Here is a 16,197-nt window from a genome sequence, read left to right on the forward strand (position 1 = left end):
CAGAAGCCACGGAAGAAGCCGGCCGACACCTCTGTGGCGAGCAACAGCGAATCAGGCACATCATCAGACAGCTCAAGTGATGGGTCCCTCAGTAGTGATCTGGAGGACCTTGCAGAAGATGATGAAGACGATGATGATGACGATGAGGATGACGAAGAAGAGGATAAACAGAGTGAATTATCAGACTCTGAGAAGCGGACAAAGAAGAAAACAAAGGTAAAGAGAAAAATAGATAAACTGGAATAATGAACACTCACAGAGGTCTGTTTTTGTGCAAGTGCATAGCAGGAAGCCTGCATGCACTCAGCCACTCCTGCGACAGTGCACTTGACTTCACTGCACTTTAATTCGCTGAAACAGTGTCCAAAATGTTGAGTGAATTATAATAAATTATCATACCATGGGCCAGTTCTTTGTTCTAACAGTTTCTTTATTTCCTCCCCAGGTTTCGATACCAAGCACTGGAAATGCAAAGAAGAAGGCCCCCTCCAACCCCCCAACCCTTGTGCCCTTACCCTGCTCTGTCTCCCCCCCTGCCTTGTCCCAATCCTCGCCACTGGCTCTGCACAGCTCCAGGCCCTGGACAGACAGTCCGCAGCAGCACTTCAGTGTGATCCAGTCCACCGGCCTGGCTGCCAACTCGAAGCCACTGGCACTCCTCACCCAGCCCCGTAGGGAGACTTCACCCTCTTCCTCACCCATAGCTCTCACCACGTCTCCGAAGACGCTCTCCAGCACCGCCTCTCCCAAACCTCCCAGACTGCTGCCCTCCTCCTCCCCCCAGCACGTGCCCCTCTCCCTTTGCTCCTCCCCAAAGCCTCTGTCCGTCCCCTCGCCACCCCACTCGACGCTCACGCTGTCTACCTCCCCAAAATCTTTTGGCCTGACCTCATCTGTAAGAAGCTCCAAGAAGTCATCACTGAAGCCACATCAGCACGCTCCTGCTGGCGCTGCCAAATCCAACAAAAGGAAACAGCTTGAAGCTTCACTCGCGCAGATCAATGAGTTCAGGCTCAAACAGGTAAGACAACGTGATAACAGCAGTTGAATAAGGCCTCTTTTTTATTACCAGGGACATATGCATATGTACAATGTGCAATGTGAGAGATAAGCAAGCGAAATATAGCTGAAGTCATCTTTCATGAACTAAGTTACTCCCAATAAACTGACAGTTGTGAATTTATCCACCGGAGCCGAGTGTGCAGTTAGATTATAGTTGTATTCCTCTCTTTTGTTAATCACTACTACAAAACAGCCAGCTCTTCTAATCTGGTGGCCATTGACTACATTTACCATATTTAACACAAGATCCAAATGCTCAGAGACAGGCACAGACCTACTACTCTACATACTCAATTAGAAATCAATATATAATCATTACTATTGCTGGATCTCATTCACAAGAAGCTGGGATTCTGTATCCCGTTCCAAAAGGCCTCTTTGAAACTGTAACATGGCTTTAGGCAAACTCCGACAACCGCAGTCGGACATCAGAGAGCGTCTTTGTTTCGTACAGTTGATTTATGAGGCAGCACTCATTTGAGTAAACTTGTAGGGCATGGGGATTGGACACAGAAACAGCAACTAGGCATCTAAGACATTCCTGAGCTAATCTTGGGGGAGGAAAGCATTTGGAATTAGTTAATGTCATTGTCAACTGTAGTTAATGGCTACAATTGTGCAAATGGGTAATTACTTAAGTGTACTGAACATTAAAAGTGTAGAAAAGAGGCACTGTGCAGCCGTTTGTTTTTAACATCCTCCTGCAGCCTCGTAGTAAGTGGGGAAATCCTGACACAACACAGTGTGGTATCTTCACAGTTAAGTTTGCAGAGCTTTCATATCACGTCTCACTCCTGTGGATTTAAGTGTCAATAAACCTTCTCAACAAGTAGTTTAACTTTAAGGCTGCAACTGGCCAAATATGTGGCATCTGAAAACGGCTTCTTAGTGGTAATGTAACATTAATTAGAGGGCTAACGTTAGTGGACATTCTGCACATGAGGCGTTATATGAGAAGGTGGTTGTTGCTGACATCACTTGTCAATCAACAACACTACAGTATACCACATTGGTTTTTAGCTGAAAAAACTGTGGTTTAGGGGTTTAGTTACTCTTCAAGCGTTATGATCTATATGTTAGCGTGGTTTTCTATGTGTTTTAAAGTGATTTACAGTTGTTCTCCTACTGCAAACTCTCGCCTGTTGATAAAAATGCAGTTAGTTTCATTGCCATTCTGAAGCCGACGTGGGCTCTGCATACATGCTGCTGTATTATTTATGACTCTGGGAAATTCCGATGAAATGCAATAACAAGTGGCATTTTTATTTGTTTTGACTACACAAATTCCATTTCTTCAGTTGAAATATGAACGGTAGCAGTGTAATCAATAAGCTAAACCTATTGAGATCAGCTTATTCTGTGAAAATCACTTCCCCTTTTTTGTTTTACCAGTGTAGAGAAGTTTCCAACGAGCTAAATTCCCCTTGTGGTTTCAGCACTGTTACTGTATTTCATGGTCTGTGAAATTGATTTGTTTCACTTCATATCACATCCAGTTGAAAGTGCAGCATTAAAGTCAAACCTGCTTTTGGTTAAACACGGACTGAACCAAACTAGTCAGCAGTGTAAAAAACAGAACATGCCCGGCCGCATGATGATGATAATGATAATGAAGCTTTTCAGATGTGCTCACAAGTAATTACAATTTTTGAGACATACTCAGTATTTCTTTTTGTAAACTTGGCCGAGTACAATGCCTTTGGTTATTGCATTTGTGTTCTTTTTGTTTCTCAGAAAGGGGCTTAGACACAGTTAACTGTACCAGTGTTTGGCATTGTAGTTTTGTCACCTGCTCAAACAATCAACAGTGATGCGAACTGACAGCTAGAGCAACTCCACTTTGTCCCATTTCTTTTCTAATTTTTTTCCCTAACCTTTCTTTGTTCCTCCCATTCTGGTTTTCCCTCTCCCTCCTTCCCCCTGACTCTCTGCCTGTCCTTGTTCTTTCCCTCTCTCCTCCTTGTCCTATTCCCAGACTCTCATGTCCCAAGGGCAGACATTCCCAGCTGAGCTAAAGAAGCAGCAGCAGGGGCCAAACAAGTCTCCCAAGAGGACGTCTCTGTCTTCATCGCCATTGCCACCTGCTCCGCTTCCTCCACCCCAGAACAATCACTCCAACCTCTTCCTCTCGAGTGCCCTGCTGGGGCTCCCTGAACCCCACCACCCCAATGGAGTCATCCAAAGCACCACTCAGGACGCACCTTTGGCCCTCATCAGCAAACCTCGCAAAGACACTGCCTCGAAAGGCAAGTCCCCTCAGTGCGACTCCGATGCTGGGTCAATGCCTGTCAATCTGAGCACAGGGTCGAGCAGGACCCAAGGAACCACCCAGGCTGGGCCCCCGTCACAGCCCCCCACTACCTCACCCCATGCCACAGGCCATGGATCTAGGAAGAACAAGTCCCCAAAGGGTAAGGGACAGACACCAGGGCTGGGACAGGGACTGGCACAAGCAGACCCTTTAGCTGCCTGGAAGGGCTTCTCTCAGAACCACCTGGTACAATCGCTTGTAGATCTGTTTCGTGGAGGAGAGGCCGGGATCGGGATTCCTGGAGTCAGTATCCCTGGAGTTGGAATTCCAGGAGTGGGGATCCCTGGGACGTTTAACCCCACAGCTGGTCTCCCAGCTAACAAGGAATCAGATGACTCGGATGATGATGATGAGGATGATGACCTTGAGGAGGAGGAGGATGAAGAGGACTCGGATGATAGTCTGTCAGGTTTGTACCTTCTATGTTTAAAAGTTAACGCAACTTTCTCAATTGAATAATTTGGTCACAATAAAACATTAACATTTCTCGATGGGAAAATTAATAATTTGGTCAGTAACATGTCCAAAATTGGTGATCACATTGAAATTCCTTAGTTTGTCCGACTAACAGAAGAAAACCTGAAATATTCAGAGCAGCAAATCATTTCAAACAACTCATCAATTAATTGACCAGTTGTTTCAGCTGGAATTAACAACCCTTTGAAACGCAGTCGCACAATAAAATCATTCATTTAATCACATAATACATTTATTATGACGATTTGATAGCTCATTAACTTGTGAGCTGTCCTGGTTTTGTTATTTCAGAGTCCGACAGCAACTCAGACAGTGACGTCTCTGGGAAGAAAGTGAAGGAGTTAAAGCTGCTGCCATCTGGATCGTCTAAAAAGGAGATGACTCCCCGCCGGCTAACCAAAGGCCCAGAACTACTGAACACCTCAACCAATCACACCGCCACCAGCTGCTCCCCTCTCAACCTGCAGGTCATCAAGACTCCCACCATTGTCACCAGCTCCAGTGCCTTGGCCTATCACAGCTCTCCAGGCTCATCATCCTATAGCTTAGCCTCCCCATTAGGTAATGTGTTCAAAATGATTTCACGTAGAAAGCGTATAAGTGCAGGGGTGAAAGGTGGTTTTAAGATCTACCGGAAAAGCCAAAGAGGTGTGGTGTGCGGCCTAGAAGTTGTATGAATTGATAAAATCTGATAATTACCTCTGCCCTGCCATGAGGTAATGTTTTTAGCAGGATTACGCAAAAATTCCATGGAATTTTGTGGTGGGGCGAGGCATGACTCAAAGGAGATCCCATTACATTCTGGTGCCAATGCAGATCAGGGGGTGATTCCCTTGTACTTGCAAGATAGGGCGTTTTTTCATACTTTTAGTTTTCTTTGCAATTTGGTACTGATGCAAATAAGAATAAAGATCTAGTTAGTTTAAATGTGGTTTCATAAGGACAGTGTTGGACCCGAGCAGAGGTATGTGTTCTACCCGAGTGCGATTCTGATTATGAAGAATGTTTGTTATTTTTAGGGAAGCAGGAAGAAGGCAATGTGTTGTCATGGACTAGCTGGAGCGCGGAGGTCCTGTAGAGGCACGCCTAAGAGGCCTGACGACTTGTTTGGCATAGTAACAAGTTTAATTTCTTCACAAAAAATACCCTGATTTATAACTTGCTTGGAAGGTTCTGAATAAATGCTCCAGTCTTTTCCCTAATGTAGGTAAAATTATTCTCTCTTATTCTTTTCTAAATGGACACCGTTATTTAGACAATACCACATGATTTATTTTTACTGCTGTGTTTCTACAGATCTGCTTTCCGCATTTTAGTTTTATCATTTCAATATGGCAGCACAGGAAACTGCATATTGAACTTACAAGATGCAGGTCAAGGCAGTTTATTTTTTTTAAAAGTGCATGTATGAATATAAGTCTCAAAACCTGGCAGGTATGATTGCAGGTGTAAGGGGCTTTGACTGCTGCTACTGTATGTGTGAGGTTTCTAGCCAAAGTCTGTGCTGTCAAATTGATGGTTGAACTCTGTCTCTCCACAGGTTTAGGGAAAAGGAAGAGGGTGATGGATGAGAAGGAGTTGATGATACCTCTGGAGCTGGGGTATGTACAAGGAGTGGAGAGAAGGAAAGCGGTTCACTTCAGAACGTGTTGAAGTGTTTGTCCCTTTCCAGATCGCGTCCACAAAAATGCATGATGCATACTGTTTGTCTGAACAGCTGTGTTGTTGTTTTTTTCCTCCTTAAAAAAAATCCAGGTGGCGAAGAGAAACAAGAATCACAACAGTGGCTGGGCGGCCGCAGGCTGAGGTGGCCTACTATGCCCCGTGTAGCAAGAAACTAAGGCAATACCCAGATGTAATGAAGGTACCTCGGCCGCAGCGCTGCGATTTAGTCTACGTCCGCGATACAGAAGCAAATGTGTTGTGACAAACAGATGAGCAGTTGCGTTTGTGACAGTGGGAATCATTGTGGGTGGTGTGGTTTATGATTTCTTAAGGAAGGGTCTTTTTCACTGCTCGTCCACATTGCTCAAACACATGCTTGTGTATCAGGATTTGTTGTGTGCTAATCTCTGCTATCGCTCCAGCCTGCACTCCACCCCAACCCCCGCCCCACCCCCACCCCCACCCTGCTTTCTATGACCCTGCTTTCTATGACCCTAATAGTGCGAGATAATATTGTTAGATTCACTTCTTGTGCTGCTTCTTTTCATCCCCTTCCCCTAACCCCCCCTCCCAAAAAGTGTTGGGATGCACAGCTTTGGCCTTATTCATACACTATGTCATAGTCTATAATCTTCTTTATTCAATTCACGAAAAGCTCAACCACACTGACTGTCAAAACTGTCTTTTGAGTGTACAAGTGTGAACAAAAAAATTAAGTATTCTCAGTAACACTCGCTCCCTGCTAGTCAGTCAGTAGGCAGTAAAAAGCCTCGCAATGCCACTGATAAATAAGAAAGGGCCTGAATTGTGCACCCCAAGGTCAGAACCGTTTTTCTCTCCTGAGAGCTCTTGCTCTTTTTTTGTCCCCCCAGCTTTTATAATGATTAGTAGCACTGCAGAGATGCACACTGTAACCTTAGACCCCCCCCCCCCCAATCGAGTGTCTCCCACTTGCTTTTCAATGTCGCTAATTTCACACATTTTTTTTCTGCCTAAACCAACGCCATTATTATTTTCTCTTTTGTAGTATCTATCCAGAAATGGAATAAGTGGCATCACGCGTGATAATTTTAGCTTCAGTGCAAAGATAAGGGTTGGTGACTTCTATGAAGCCAGAGAAGGACCCCAGGTGACTGCTTTTCATCTCCTCTTTCTTTCTCTCTCTCTCTTTCCCTGATCCCTGTTCATCTTTTCATCTAGTGGCAGGCAAAAGCTTAATGCAGCAGTCACTTTCAGGGCATGGATAGGAATCAACCACAGCCCTCAGTAGTCCTAGTTCATAGATCTCTCACTGTGCATGGAGGAATTTAATAATCAGCTGACATTACTTCCACAGGTGGCCAGTGATATTTGCAATTTTATGTGTCTGTGATACAAAGAGACAAACTAGAAAATGTATTTGTGTGTATTTTTAGAGAAAAGATAATCTTAAAGATAGATGTATTTCTGAGGGGCCAGAGAAACAAATCAAATATATGATTAGAAATAAGAGAGATCAGCAAATGAGTAATTGTTATTTAAAATACTATGTAGCCAGCTTTTTACTGCACATTATAAAAATAGACTAATGAAGAATTTGAATCATTAAATTGAATACATCCTGTCAGAGTCCAGTTTATTAATGACTGCATTGTTAGTATTAAATGATCAAAATAAATGATGATATGTAAACAAGTCACACACTCTAACGTCTCTCCAACGCACCTCCCCACGCCCAATCTCTCCATCTCTACTCTTTTCTCCCTCGACTCTCCAGGGTTTACCGTGGAGCCTGTTGAAGGAAGAGGAGGTCATTCCTCATATTTTGGCGATGGAAGGTCGAAGGGGTCGCCCCTCTAGTTCAGATCGCCAATCGGCGGGCGAGGGCACCAAAGGTTCCCGCCGAAGGAAGGGGCGACCCCCTAATGTGGGCGATCCGCTGGTGCCCGAGGGCCCCAGTCCCAGTGAGGTCAAACTTCTGCGCAAACTAGAGGCACAAGGTTAGTGGGAGAAAAGAGCCCTGAAATATGTTTGTCATAAGTGTGTGTGACAGCCAGATATTATCAAGGTTACAGAGGCCAAGGACGGAGTTACAGTTTATAATATTTCAGACAAGTCAGTTTTTTCTGCCTTCTTGTTCGACTTATAGTCATATAGACACTTTTTCAGATGACTCAGCAACGTTATCATATCCTTTTAATGTTTCAGGACTTTTGTGTAGCATTGATAATTTGAATAGGACTCATACGAGCATAAACCTACGCTAAGGCCCCAACAGACCCCTTTTGGAACCACTTTTAAATTCACTAGATCCAATTTTTCCATCGGATCTGCACCAAGTTGCACTCACTCATGAATTATATCAGTCCCCGAATGCCTGATATATTTAATCCATGAATTATTCCCGGCGAAATACACAAAAAGAAAATTAAAGTGAAAACAATTCCTGGATCCGCCTCCTCATCCGAACCAAAATTGAATGTGTTGTATCCTGGCCGATACCACATCCTTCCAGTAAGTGTTGTGGTAATCCATCCCATTGTTTTAGCGTAATCCGACTAAATAACAGACAAACAAACTAACCCCATTGAAAACATCACCTCCCTGACGGACGTGATGGAGATATTACATAAATAAATAGGTAGTCAGCTCTACTCTTGTAGAAATATTTCAACCATGTATATTTTTAAATGTCTATGGAAAATTGCATAATACATGTTAATCACCAAAGGGAATAATGGTTTGAATGATCTGTCTCTTGTTTTGTCAAAATTTGAGATAAAACATGATTTCAGTCAAATGTATTTGGCTACAGCAGCATTTATTTTCTCTTAATATTTCTCACTGATGAAGCCTTTTCCCTCTGTTTTGTGCAGAAATAGCTCGACAGGCTGCTCAGATGAAAATGATGAGAAAACTGGAAAAGCAGGCACTGGCCCGTGCAGCCAAAGAGGCTCGGAAGCAGCAAGGTAAACTCTGGTGTAAGGACGGGTTTATTTGCTTGGTCACCACTTTGAACTAAATGTCGCATAACGACAGCAGGGACTTTGTTTGTATATACATATTTATTTTCAGCACATTAAAGCACAAGCTTCAATCCCTCTTCTGCCATAATCTGTATTTCTGCCACGCTGCTGCTTTCAAACATTATGCTTATGCATTTTTGTAATTCCTACACACGACGTCAAAGCTAAAAAAAAAATCCATCATAAACTCAGTATTGTTTGCTTAGTATATTATATATTCTGAAAAGTATAACTTAGCAACACATTTAAACCAGAGTAGGCACATTACCGATGCATATTTTTTAATTAAACTTTCACTCCTGCTAAAATATGGGAATGAGCTCAGATCCACTGCAGATGTTTGAAGACACTAGCGACCTAAAACCTATCTGACCGTGTCTCAAATCCTCGGATCATTGATCAACTCTCATGTCTATGTCTTCGTGAAGTTTAATAAAATCCTCCAGTCTTGAGAATCAAGGTTAAAATCTGATCACAGTGTGATACCTGCACTGATAAGAATACACACTACACTACGCTGCACAATTTGTTGACCTGTCGGAAGCATTAAATATCGATGATGATGGCTTTGTTCGATAAGTTGCTTTCCTCGAGTTTTCATTATTACCGTGCACTTTTTTAAATCCACCCCTCTGGTTTCTAGTATTTGAAGTCTCTGAATAAAGCTGCAGTTCTCTCAGATATACGTATACAGTTGATCCCAGCTTTTGCGGGGTCATGTTTGTAACACAACACTGACTTGACTTTTGCAGCGATCATCGCAGCCGAGGAGCGAAGGAAGCAGAAAGAGCAGATCAAGATTCTCAAGCAGCAGGTGGGTCTTCTTTACGTGTGTGCTGACAAATGTTTTTCTTCCCTTCCTCCTTATCTCAGTGTCCTGACTCCACACAGTCCCCGTCTCCTCGGCAGGAAATGCTGAATGGTTATTTTGTGATGCTTTAAAGCTTGCTCTTCAATTACCGTCATTACTTCTAGTGCTCAACTTATTGTTGTGGGGGGCTTTTTTTTTTCCTTTGCCCATCCCAATTGGAAGAGAGTGGTTAGAAAGTGATTTTTATCTTCGGATGTTTTCCAGTGTCTAAAATATTAAGAGATTATGTTTTTTTTAAACAGGAAAAGATCAAGCGTATTCAGCAGATTCGGATGGAGAAGGAACTCAGGGCGCAGCAACTTTTGGAGGTACAGAATCTGATCCAACGGCACCTCTGATTAAGCAGAACATTCCTGGAGAGCTACAGCCCCTCAGTCTATAGTGTTTTAATCTTCCTAAAGCTCATTACTGAACAGCAGCATGCATTGGAGGGAGTTGCGTCTTCTTAGGCATAATTCCACATGGAACTAATGCTAAATTGGTCTTGGTTTGACGGCTGTTGAATATTAAAATGGCTGTTGCTGCCTCCTCAGACCTTATTTAAATTGGACAGAAAAGTCTCTTTTTTTTTTTTTTTTTTCATCAGACAACAGTAACAGTTTAGCATAAGTGGGTCGAGCAAAAAAAAAGGTGCTGTTTTCCACACACACGCACACAAACGCACACATGCCAAGATGCATACACATCCCCACACGCACACACACACACATGCAGACACACACAATTATTCTGTAAGAGCTTCAATGTGTTTTAGCAGGCAGGACTAAATCAATTTTGAGTTGACACGGTTGGCAAGCCACTCTTAACGGGAGGCTTCAACATTTTTACAATTATGCGTTAAAGAGATACATTATTCATTTGCTGTGTTTTACAAATTTGACTGGCATCCAGCAGCATGAAATCTGTGCTCAAACTGCACACAATCAGTTAAAGTGCAGCAAAGTCCTCACCCAGGACTGATTGATGTATGTTTGTGATTTCTTGACCGTAATCTTTATTCATAGGTCAAACGGAGAAAGAAGGAGGAGGTTACCAATGCCAAAATATTGGAGGCAGAAAAACGGATAAAGGTATGTTTTATTTAACGAATCTCCAGAAACAGATGTAACAGTGTTGCTGGTATAGATTGGACGTGGATTACTGTTGGTGTAAACAGTGGAGTCCGGCGATTAAAGTCTGTGGAGGTGATCTTCGTTTATTCTGGCAAACCAAGTGAAAAACAAATCCTCCAGTCAATTTGCACATATCTAGAGCCCCTCTCCCATGGAGTAGAACCGTAGAACAGGCACATGACCTGAAAAGCTAGAGAACAGAGAAGCTAACAAAGAAAAACTTGAACGACGAAAATATCACATACCTCGGAGCACAACAATAGAAAGCCGGAGAAATACCCTTTTAAGGAGGGGTCCCCATAAGTGGACGTGCAGGTACAGGTCCAAACAGTCCACATTGACAATACAGGCCTTTACATGCCAGGTAATAACTAGGTACAAACATTGTGTGTAATTATAAGAAACAATCAAAATACTGTATAATTGGCATTGGTTACATACAGTAACGGTGATGAGCAAGTGTATTTCCACTCAAGAAGCAGCTGGCGATAAAAATTTGAGCGACTATGTGAAATGAGCTGAAATTCTATCAGTGTGCAGTGATTTTCATGATATTGGCACGATGGAAGCGTATCGATTTTCTCTCCTTCATCTTCTTTTTTCTTGCCTTGAAGGAGAAAGAGTTGAGGAGACAGCAGGCGGAGATTCTCAAGCACCAGGTAGGCATTCAACACAACTTGCTCATCCCCCTTGAACGTAATAGTTACTGCTGAATAAAACCATTTAACTCAGATGTCAGTAAGAATTTTCAGGCGTGTATGTGTGTGTGACTGAGTGATTATATATGTGCATCTGCATATATTTTAATACAGGTGTGCGTGTGTGTGTGTGTGTGTGTGTATATATATAAATGTGGTTAGTATTTCTCTTTATTTAACACCATGCTTATTGGTTTTGGATTTATTACTTCTGTTCCTTAATATTTTTGCCAACTCTCTCTGCCAGGAGTTGGAGAGGCATAGACTAGATATGGTATGGGTATGTTTATTTTTGTACATCTAACACCTGCATCGTGTAACTGGTTGTGTTATGGTTGTCATAGCAATGCATTAAGTGTAGCACTGGCTGCTGTCATACTACATTCTTCTGCATGGCTTTCCAGCAAAACCAACAAAAGAGATAAAGAGTCAGTATGCTGCCTCCATCTGCTCGTCCTGAGGGACAACTGACCCTGTCACGGTGGCCAGGCAGCTTCTGTCCCCCCCTCCCCCATCCTATTCCCCCCCCCTCCTCTATTTAAAAAAAAAAAAAAAAAAAAACTCAGAATGCATTGCAAAGACCGCTAGCCAGTCCTCACTCACTGTCTGAAAGTGCACTGGAGGAGTTTCCATCCATCACACACTGTACATTGTCTTAACTGTTCAATTGGAGTCGCCTGTGTTACCCATGAGTGCTTGACGATTTTTTTCGGCCCCAGACATTGAGCTTGTGTCTGTTCGTCCGTGCATCTGTTCTGCAGTCCGGCGAGTGCTGGACTCTAACCAACCACATCCCAGCCTCTCTGTCATTCACTGTTCCTGTACTCTGCACAAAGAATGAAAAACCGCTACTGAGAATCATTTTGTCTTTATGGTGGAGACACTTCCAGACACACCGCCCCCACTGCCTCCCTCACTCCCAGTTCGGTGAGGGTACAGACACAACCTTTACAGGAAAATAGACCTGATAGACAGTCGAACTAAAATATAACCAGTTCCACCATGAGGACAAATATGGTTCTGTGTAGCATTTTATTTTTGGCCTGGCTGTTCTGCTTGTCGCCCCTTCTCACTCATACACAGTCGCAGCTGAATCAAAAGGTCTGCCTATCTGTTTCTCCGTGGACTCTGAGCCGATTGTTGCATCATCAACCCCTTGCACCTTCACTCAGAGGATAATGATCGGGGGCAAATTGAGACACATGAAATAATGCTGGTATTTGAGGTTGTCATATGCAATTGTATTGCATGTGATGCACTGTAGCTTGTTATCATAATAACCCTTGAACCAGTGGTTTTTGAGCTAGAATGCGCTGAATGCCACCGGCTTCATGTCCTTTCTGAACTCGTCCTGTTTGAAGTTTTCCCATTTGTAGATGAATCAAACCAGTAAGAACATGGGAAGGATGCAGCGGAGTATCTGGCTTCCTGCCTGTCTTGTTTATCACAATGACAAAACGATCCTCACAAACAGCCCATGCTAGGCACTATGTCCTGTAAATGTCCTTGGCAAGGCCCTAATAGTGGCAATTGTGTCTTTCTGCTGGATCACAGAGGCAATGACAGCCTGATACGGAGGAGCGTGAAACCTAAAGAGATCAAATGAAATGATAGTCAGTCACTGGTGATTCCTGTGCCCTTTCGCAGTAGACTGTGTGTCACGCACCACAGAACAACATAGATGTCTCATCCTCAGCAGTTACATACTGTGCTAATACTTAAGCTGCCATAACCACTGAAGCAGAACTGCTCTGTTTGTAGCGTCCGTTCCTCTTTGTCGTCCCCCCTTAACCAAATATCATTCGAATGATGTGTCAAATAAACTTTAGCATTGACTCGTGTAATTGAATTTATTATTTTGATGGTTACGCCGTTGTGGCGCATCAGAGGATCTCTGGGCAAACGAGCGTTTTGTTGCTTTTGTTGTGTCAGCTTTAGTTTAGAGGCGCCGTCACCGATTCCAGCTGCTTCTCTTTTTGAGCCTGTCATCACATCTACTTTGTATCGCATCTCTGTGTCGCTTTTTTGGTTGTCATTGTATTACTGTACTCTTCACGTATGCTTCCACCATACATGTGAAAGTGTATACATGTGAAGCATTGTTTTGTGTTTGTTCAAGTACAGTGCCGTTATTGGATCTAGTGCATCACACTTATACATTAATACATACTAAATTTAGTCGACCTTGAGTGCTGTGTGTGCAATGTGTGCCTGTTAATGTGCCTGTGTTTTCTGACTCTCTAGGAGAGGGAGAGGAGGAGGCAACATGTAATGCTGATGAAGGCTGTCGAGGCTCGCAAGAAAGCAGAGGTAGTCCATATGGACACAAATAAATGCAGAAATACACATTCAGTCCACTCCATAAAAAGAGCCTCAGTCCTTATTCCCTGGATGGATTCCTACTTTCTCTTCTTTTTGTGCATTCTTTCCCTCCATTCATTTTTTTTCCTACACACTTACCAAGTCAAAAGATTCTGCCCCTCAAGCACTTTTCCTTTGAATTCACAGCAGCATTAGGCTGAATTCTAATACTGCTCAGCAAAGTCAAGTAAACCTTCTTGTCTGTTTTCACGGAACACACACGCACGCACACGCACGCACACAGACGCACACACACACACTGTGCTTCCCTAAATGAATGAATTCTGGACTCTCTAGGAGCGTGAGCGCTTGCGGCAGGAGAAAAGGGATGAGAAGCGTCTGAACAAAGAGCGTAAACTGGAGCAACGGAGGCTGGAGCTGGAGATAGCGAGGGAGCTGAAGAAGCCAAATGAAGACATGTGTCTGTCTGACCACAAGGTAGCTTAGACAGGCGGTCGATCACAAAAAAAAAAAAAAATCATAGGATCGTAAGTTTAGTTCATACACACTGATGGAAAGGTCTCATTTGAGTGCTGTAAAATATGTGGATATCAGGACGGCACAGTCACAAAATCCATGTTGTCATTATTATTATTTGTGTAATATTTTATTATGGCTCTGTATTTACAATGAGACCACATGGTCAGATGCATTTTTATATGTGGTGATGTGTGCCCCCAAGTGGTTAAAGAAGAGTAGTGCATGAGTGTAGAAAATATGCCGTCAATAACATAAATTGGACAACACCATCTTGATAACAGTCAACAGATGTGTGATATAATGGCAGCTTTTCTACAATTTACCACAGTTGTTTAAATCATAAGCATTTGTTGTACAAATTGGATTTAATGCATTTCTCTCACAGCAAAAAAACCTAAACCAACTAACAATCCCACTCTCCTTTGTGCAGCCTCTCCCTGAGTTCTCCCGGATCCCTGGACTCATCCTGCCAGGACGTGCCGTGTCTGACTGCCTTATGCTGATGCAATTCCTGAGAGGCTTTGGGAAGGTTCTGGGACTCGACTTGAACATGGATGTGCCCACCCTGGGCATGCTACAGGAGGGCTTGCTCAATGTGGGAGACAGCATGGGCCAGGTCCAAGATCTTCTGGTCAAGCTGCTCTCTCTGGCAGTCTGTGATCCTGGGTTGCCACCTGGACAAAGGGTGAGCTAGTTGAACGCTGGTTTAAGAATGCTGGTACTGTATACTCTGAAACAATGGAACCTACTTGAGAATTAAACCAAAAATGAAAAGAACATGTTCCTTAACCTTGATTTGATGCATGTGCATAAGACAGAGAAGCTTAGAAGTCAAAACAACCTTCATTTATCAAGTAGTGTTCATCAACTCCTCCTCTTCTATTTTCAGACAAAAACCATGCTGGGCGACCACCTGACCAATGTTGGCATCAACAGGGATAATGTGTCTGAGGTGCTACAGATGTACATGGGGGCCCATTGTGCCAACACAGACTTGGCTCTTCTGGCCCTCAGTCTGAAGACCAAGGCCTTCCAGGCCCACACGCCTGTGCAGAAGTCCTCTATTCTGGGCTTCCTGGCTAATGAGCTAGCCTGCAGCAGAGCTGTTATCAGGTAGGTCCATCTATATGTTTTACTGATGCATCTTCTGTCGGGAGCCGTAACTGACAGTACACTTTTTTAATTGTAACAACATTTTTCAAACACAACTGTAACTAACAGGATTGCATTTCTCCTTGCAGTGAGATTGACAAGAGTCTGGATCAGATGTCAAACATGAGGAAGGACAAGCTCATCATGGAGGGGAAACTGAAAAAGTGAGTTTTCTTTAAGCCCAAAAAAAATCATACTTAAATAATTTGTACACTATCAGGCTGATCCTGAGTGTGTGTGTGTGTGTTGACGCAGGCTCAGGATCATTCATGCCAAACGCACTGGGAAGAGGGAGGCCAGCATGGGTGTGGAAGAGAACCAGTCTGTTGGCACTCCATCCTCCGCCGCCAAACGCAAGAGGAGAGACAGTGACGAAGACGAAGATGACGATGAGGACAGCGATGACCCGGCCGAGGAAGAGGAGGATGAGGAGGAGGAAGAGGTGAAGAAAGTTAAAAAAGTGGAGGTCTATGATGAGGTAAGATTTCCATCTACAGTTCCATTATTTCAAGAAGTGACTGTGTTGGGTGGCTTGCAGACATTGATCATGTTGTTCCCGTCAGGATGACGTCGACCAGGCCACCAGCATCGAGGAGCTGGAGAAGCAGATAGAGAAGTTAGCCAAGGTATGCTCTTTAAAATGTACACGTGCTGTGAGACAGTTAATATCATTAACATAAATGTATAAGGTATCTTGAGGGAAAAGTTTATAACAGATAAACAACAGAAAGGAGTATTCTTATTTTTTATTTCACTGTGATTGGTTGTGTTGCTACAAATGTGTCTCTATATTTACAGAAAAAAAGCAACTTCTAAATACTTTATTATACAGTGTTTATTAAAAACAACCACATATATTCTTACAAAGGGCTTTTTACTAATGAAGCCATTGATTAGCTTAATAAATTACCTCATTAGCATAGCCTGTAATGCAAAACATATCACGGGTCATTACAATAGGACATTAGGTATGATACGTGCCTTTTATTTTCCTTGGATCAAA

At 43.1% G+C, this 16,197-nt stretch overlaps 1 protein-coding gene across 14 annotated transcripts in view; it reads left to right on the plus strand.

The window, feature by feature from the left end:
• The window catches only part of baz2ba (bromodomain adjacent to zinc finger domain, 2Ba), a 67,059-nt gene that overhangs the window by 44,113 nt on the left and 6,749 nt on the right, over positions 1-16,197 (plus strand). For 2 of the 14 annotated variants that reach the window (XM_034579430.1, XM_034579369.1), the window contains exons 7-27: positions 4-216; positions 446-1,021; positions 3,038-3,782; positions 4,142-4,411; positions 5,391-5,451; positions 5,606-5,714; positions 6,543-6,644; positions 7,272-7,494; positions 8,371-8,475; positions 9,273-9,334; positions 9,634-9,699; positions 10,396-10,461; positions 11,118-11,162; positions 11,449-11,481; positions 13,446-13,511; positions 13,860-14,000; positions 14,473-14,727; positions 14,932-15,155; positions 15,284-15,358; positions 15,450-15,672; positions 15,758-15,820. In XM_034579430.1, the coding sequence (XP_034435321.1) occupies positions 4-216; positions 446-1,021; positions 3,038-3,782; positions 4,142-4,411; positions 5,391-5,451; positions 5,606-5,714; positions 6,543-6,644; positions 7,272-7,494; positions 8,371-8,475; positions 9,273-9,334; positions 9,634-9,699; positions 10,396-10,461; positions 11,118-11,162; positions 11,449-11,481; positions 13,446-13,511; positions 13,860-14,000; positions 14,473-14,727; positions 14,932-15,155; positions 15,284-15,358; positions 15,450-15,672; positions 15,758-15,820 (3,723 nt within the window). The remainder of the gene's footprint in view (positions 1-3; positions 217-445; positions 1,022-3,037; positions 3,783-4,141; positions 4,412-5,390; positions 5,452-5,605; positions 5,715-6,542; positions 6,645-7,271; positions 7,495-8,370; positions 8,476-9,272; positions 9,335-9,633; positions 9,700-10,395; positions 10,462-11,117; positions 11,163-11,448; positions 11,482-13,445; positions 13,512-13,859; positions 14,001-14,472; positions 14,728-14,931; positions 15,156-15,283; positions 15,359-15,449; positions 15,673-15,757; positions 15,821-16,197) is intronic. The other 12 variants (XM_034579464.1, XM_034579415.1, XM_034579472.1 and 9 more) reach the window with 9 other exon arrangements.

This window comes from Hippoglossus hippoglossus, chromosome 3, assembly GCF_009819705.1.
Source record: "Hippoglossus hippoglossus isolate fHipHip1 chromosome 3, fHipHip1.pri, whole genome shotgun sequence".
Lineage (NCBI taxonomy): Eukaryota > Metazoa > Chordata > Actinopteri > Pleuronectiformes > Pleuronectidae > Hippoglossus > Hippoglossus hippoglossus.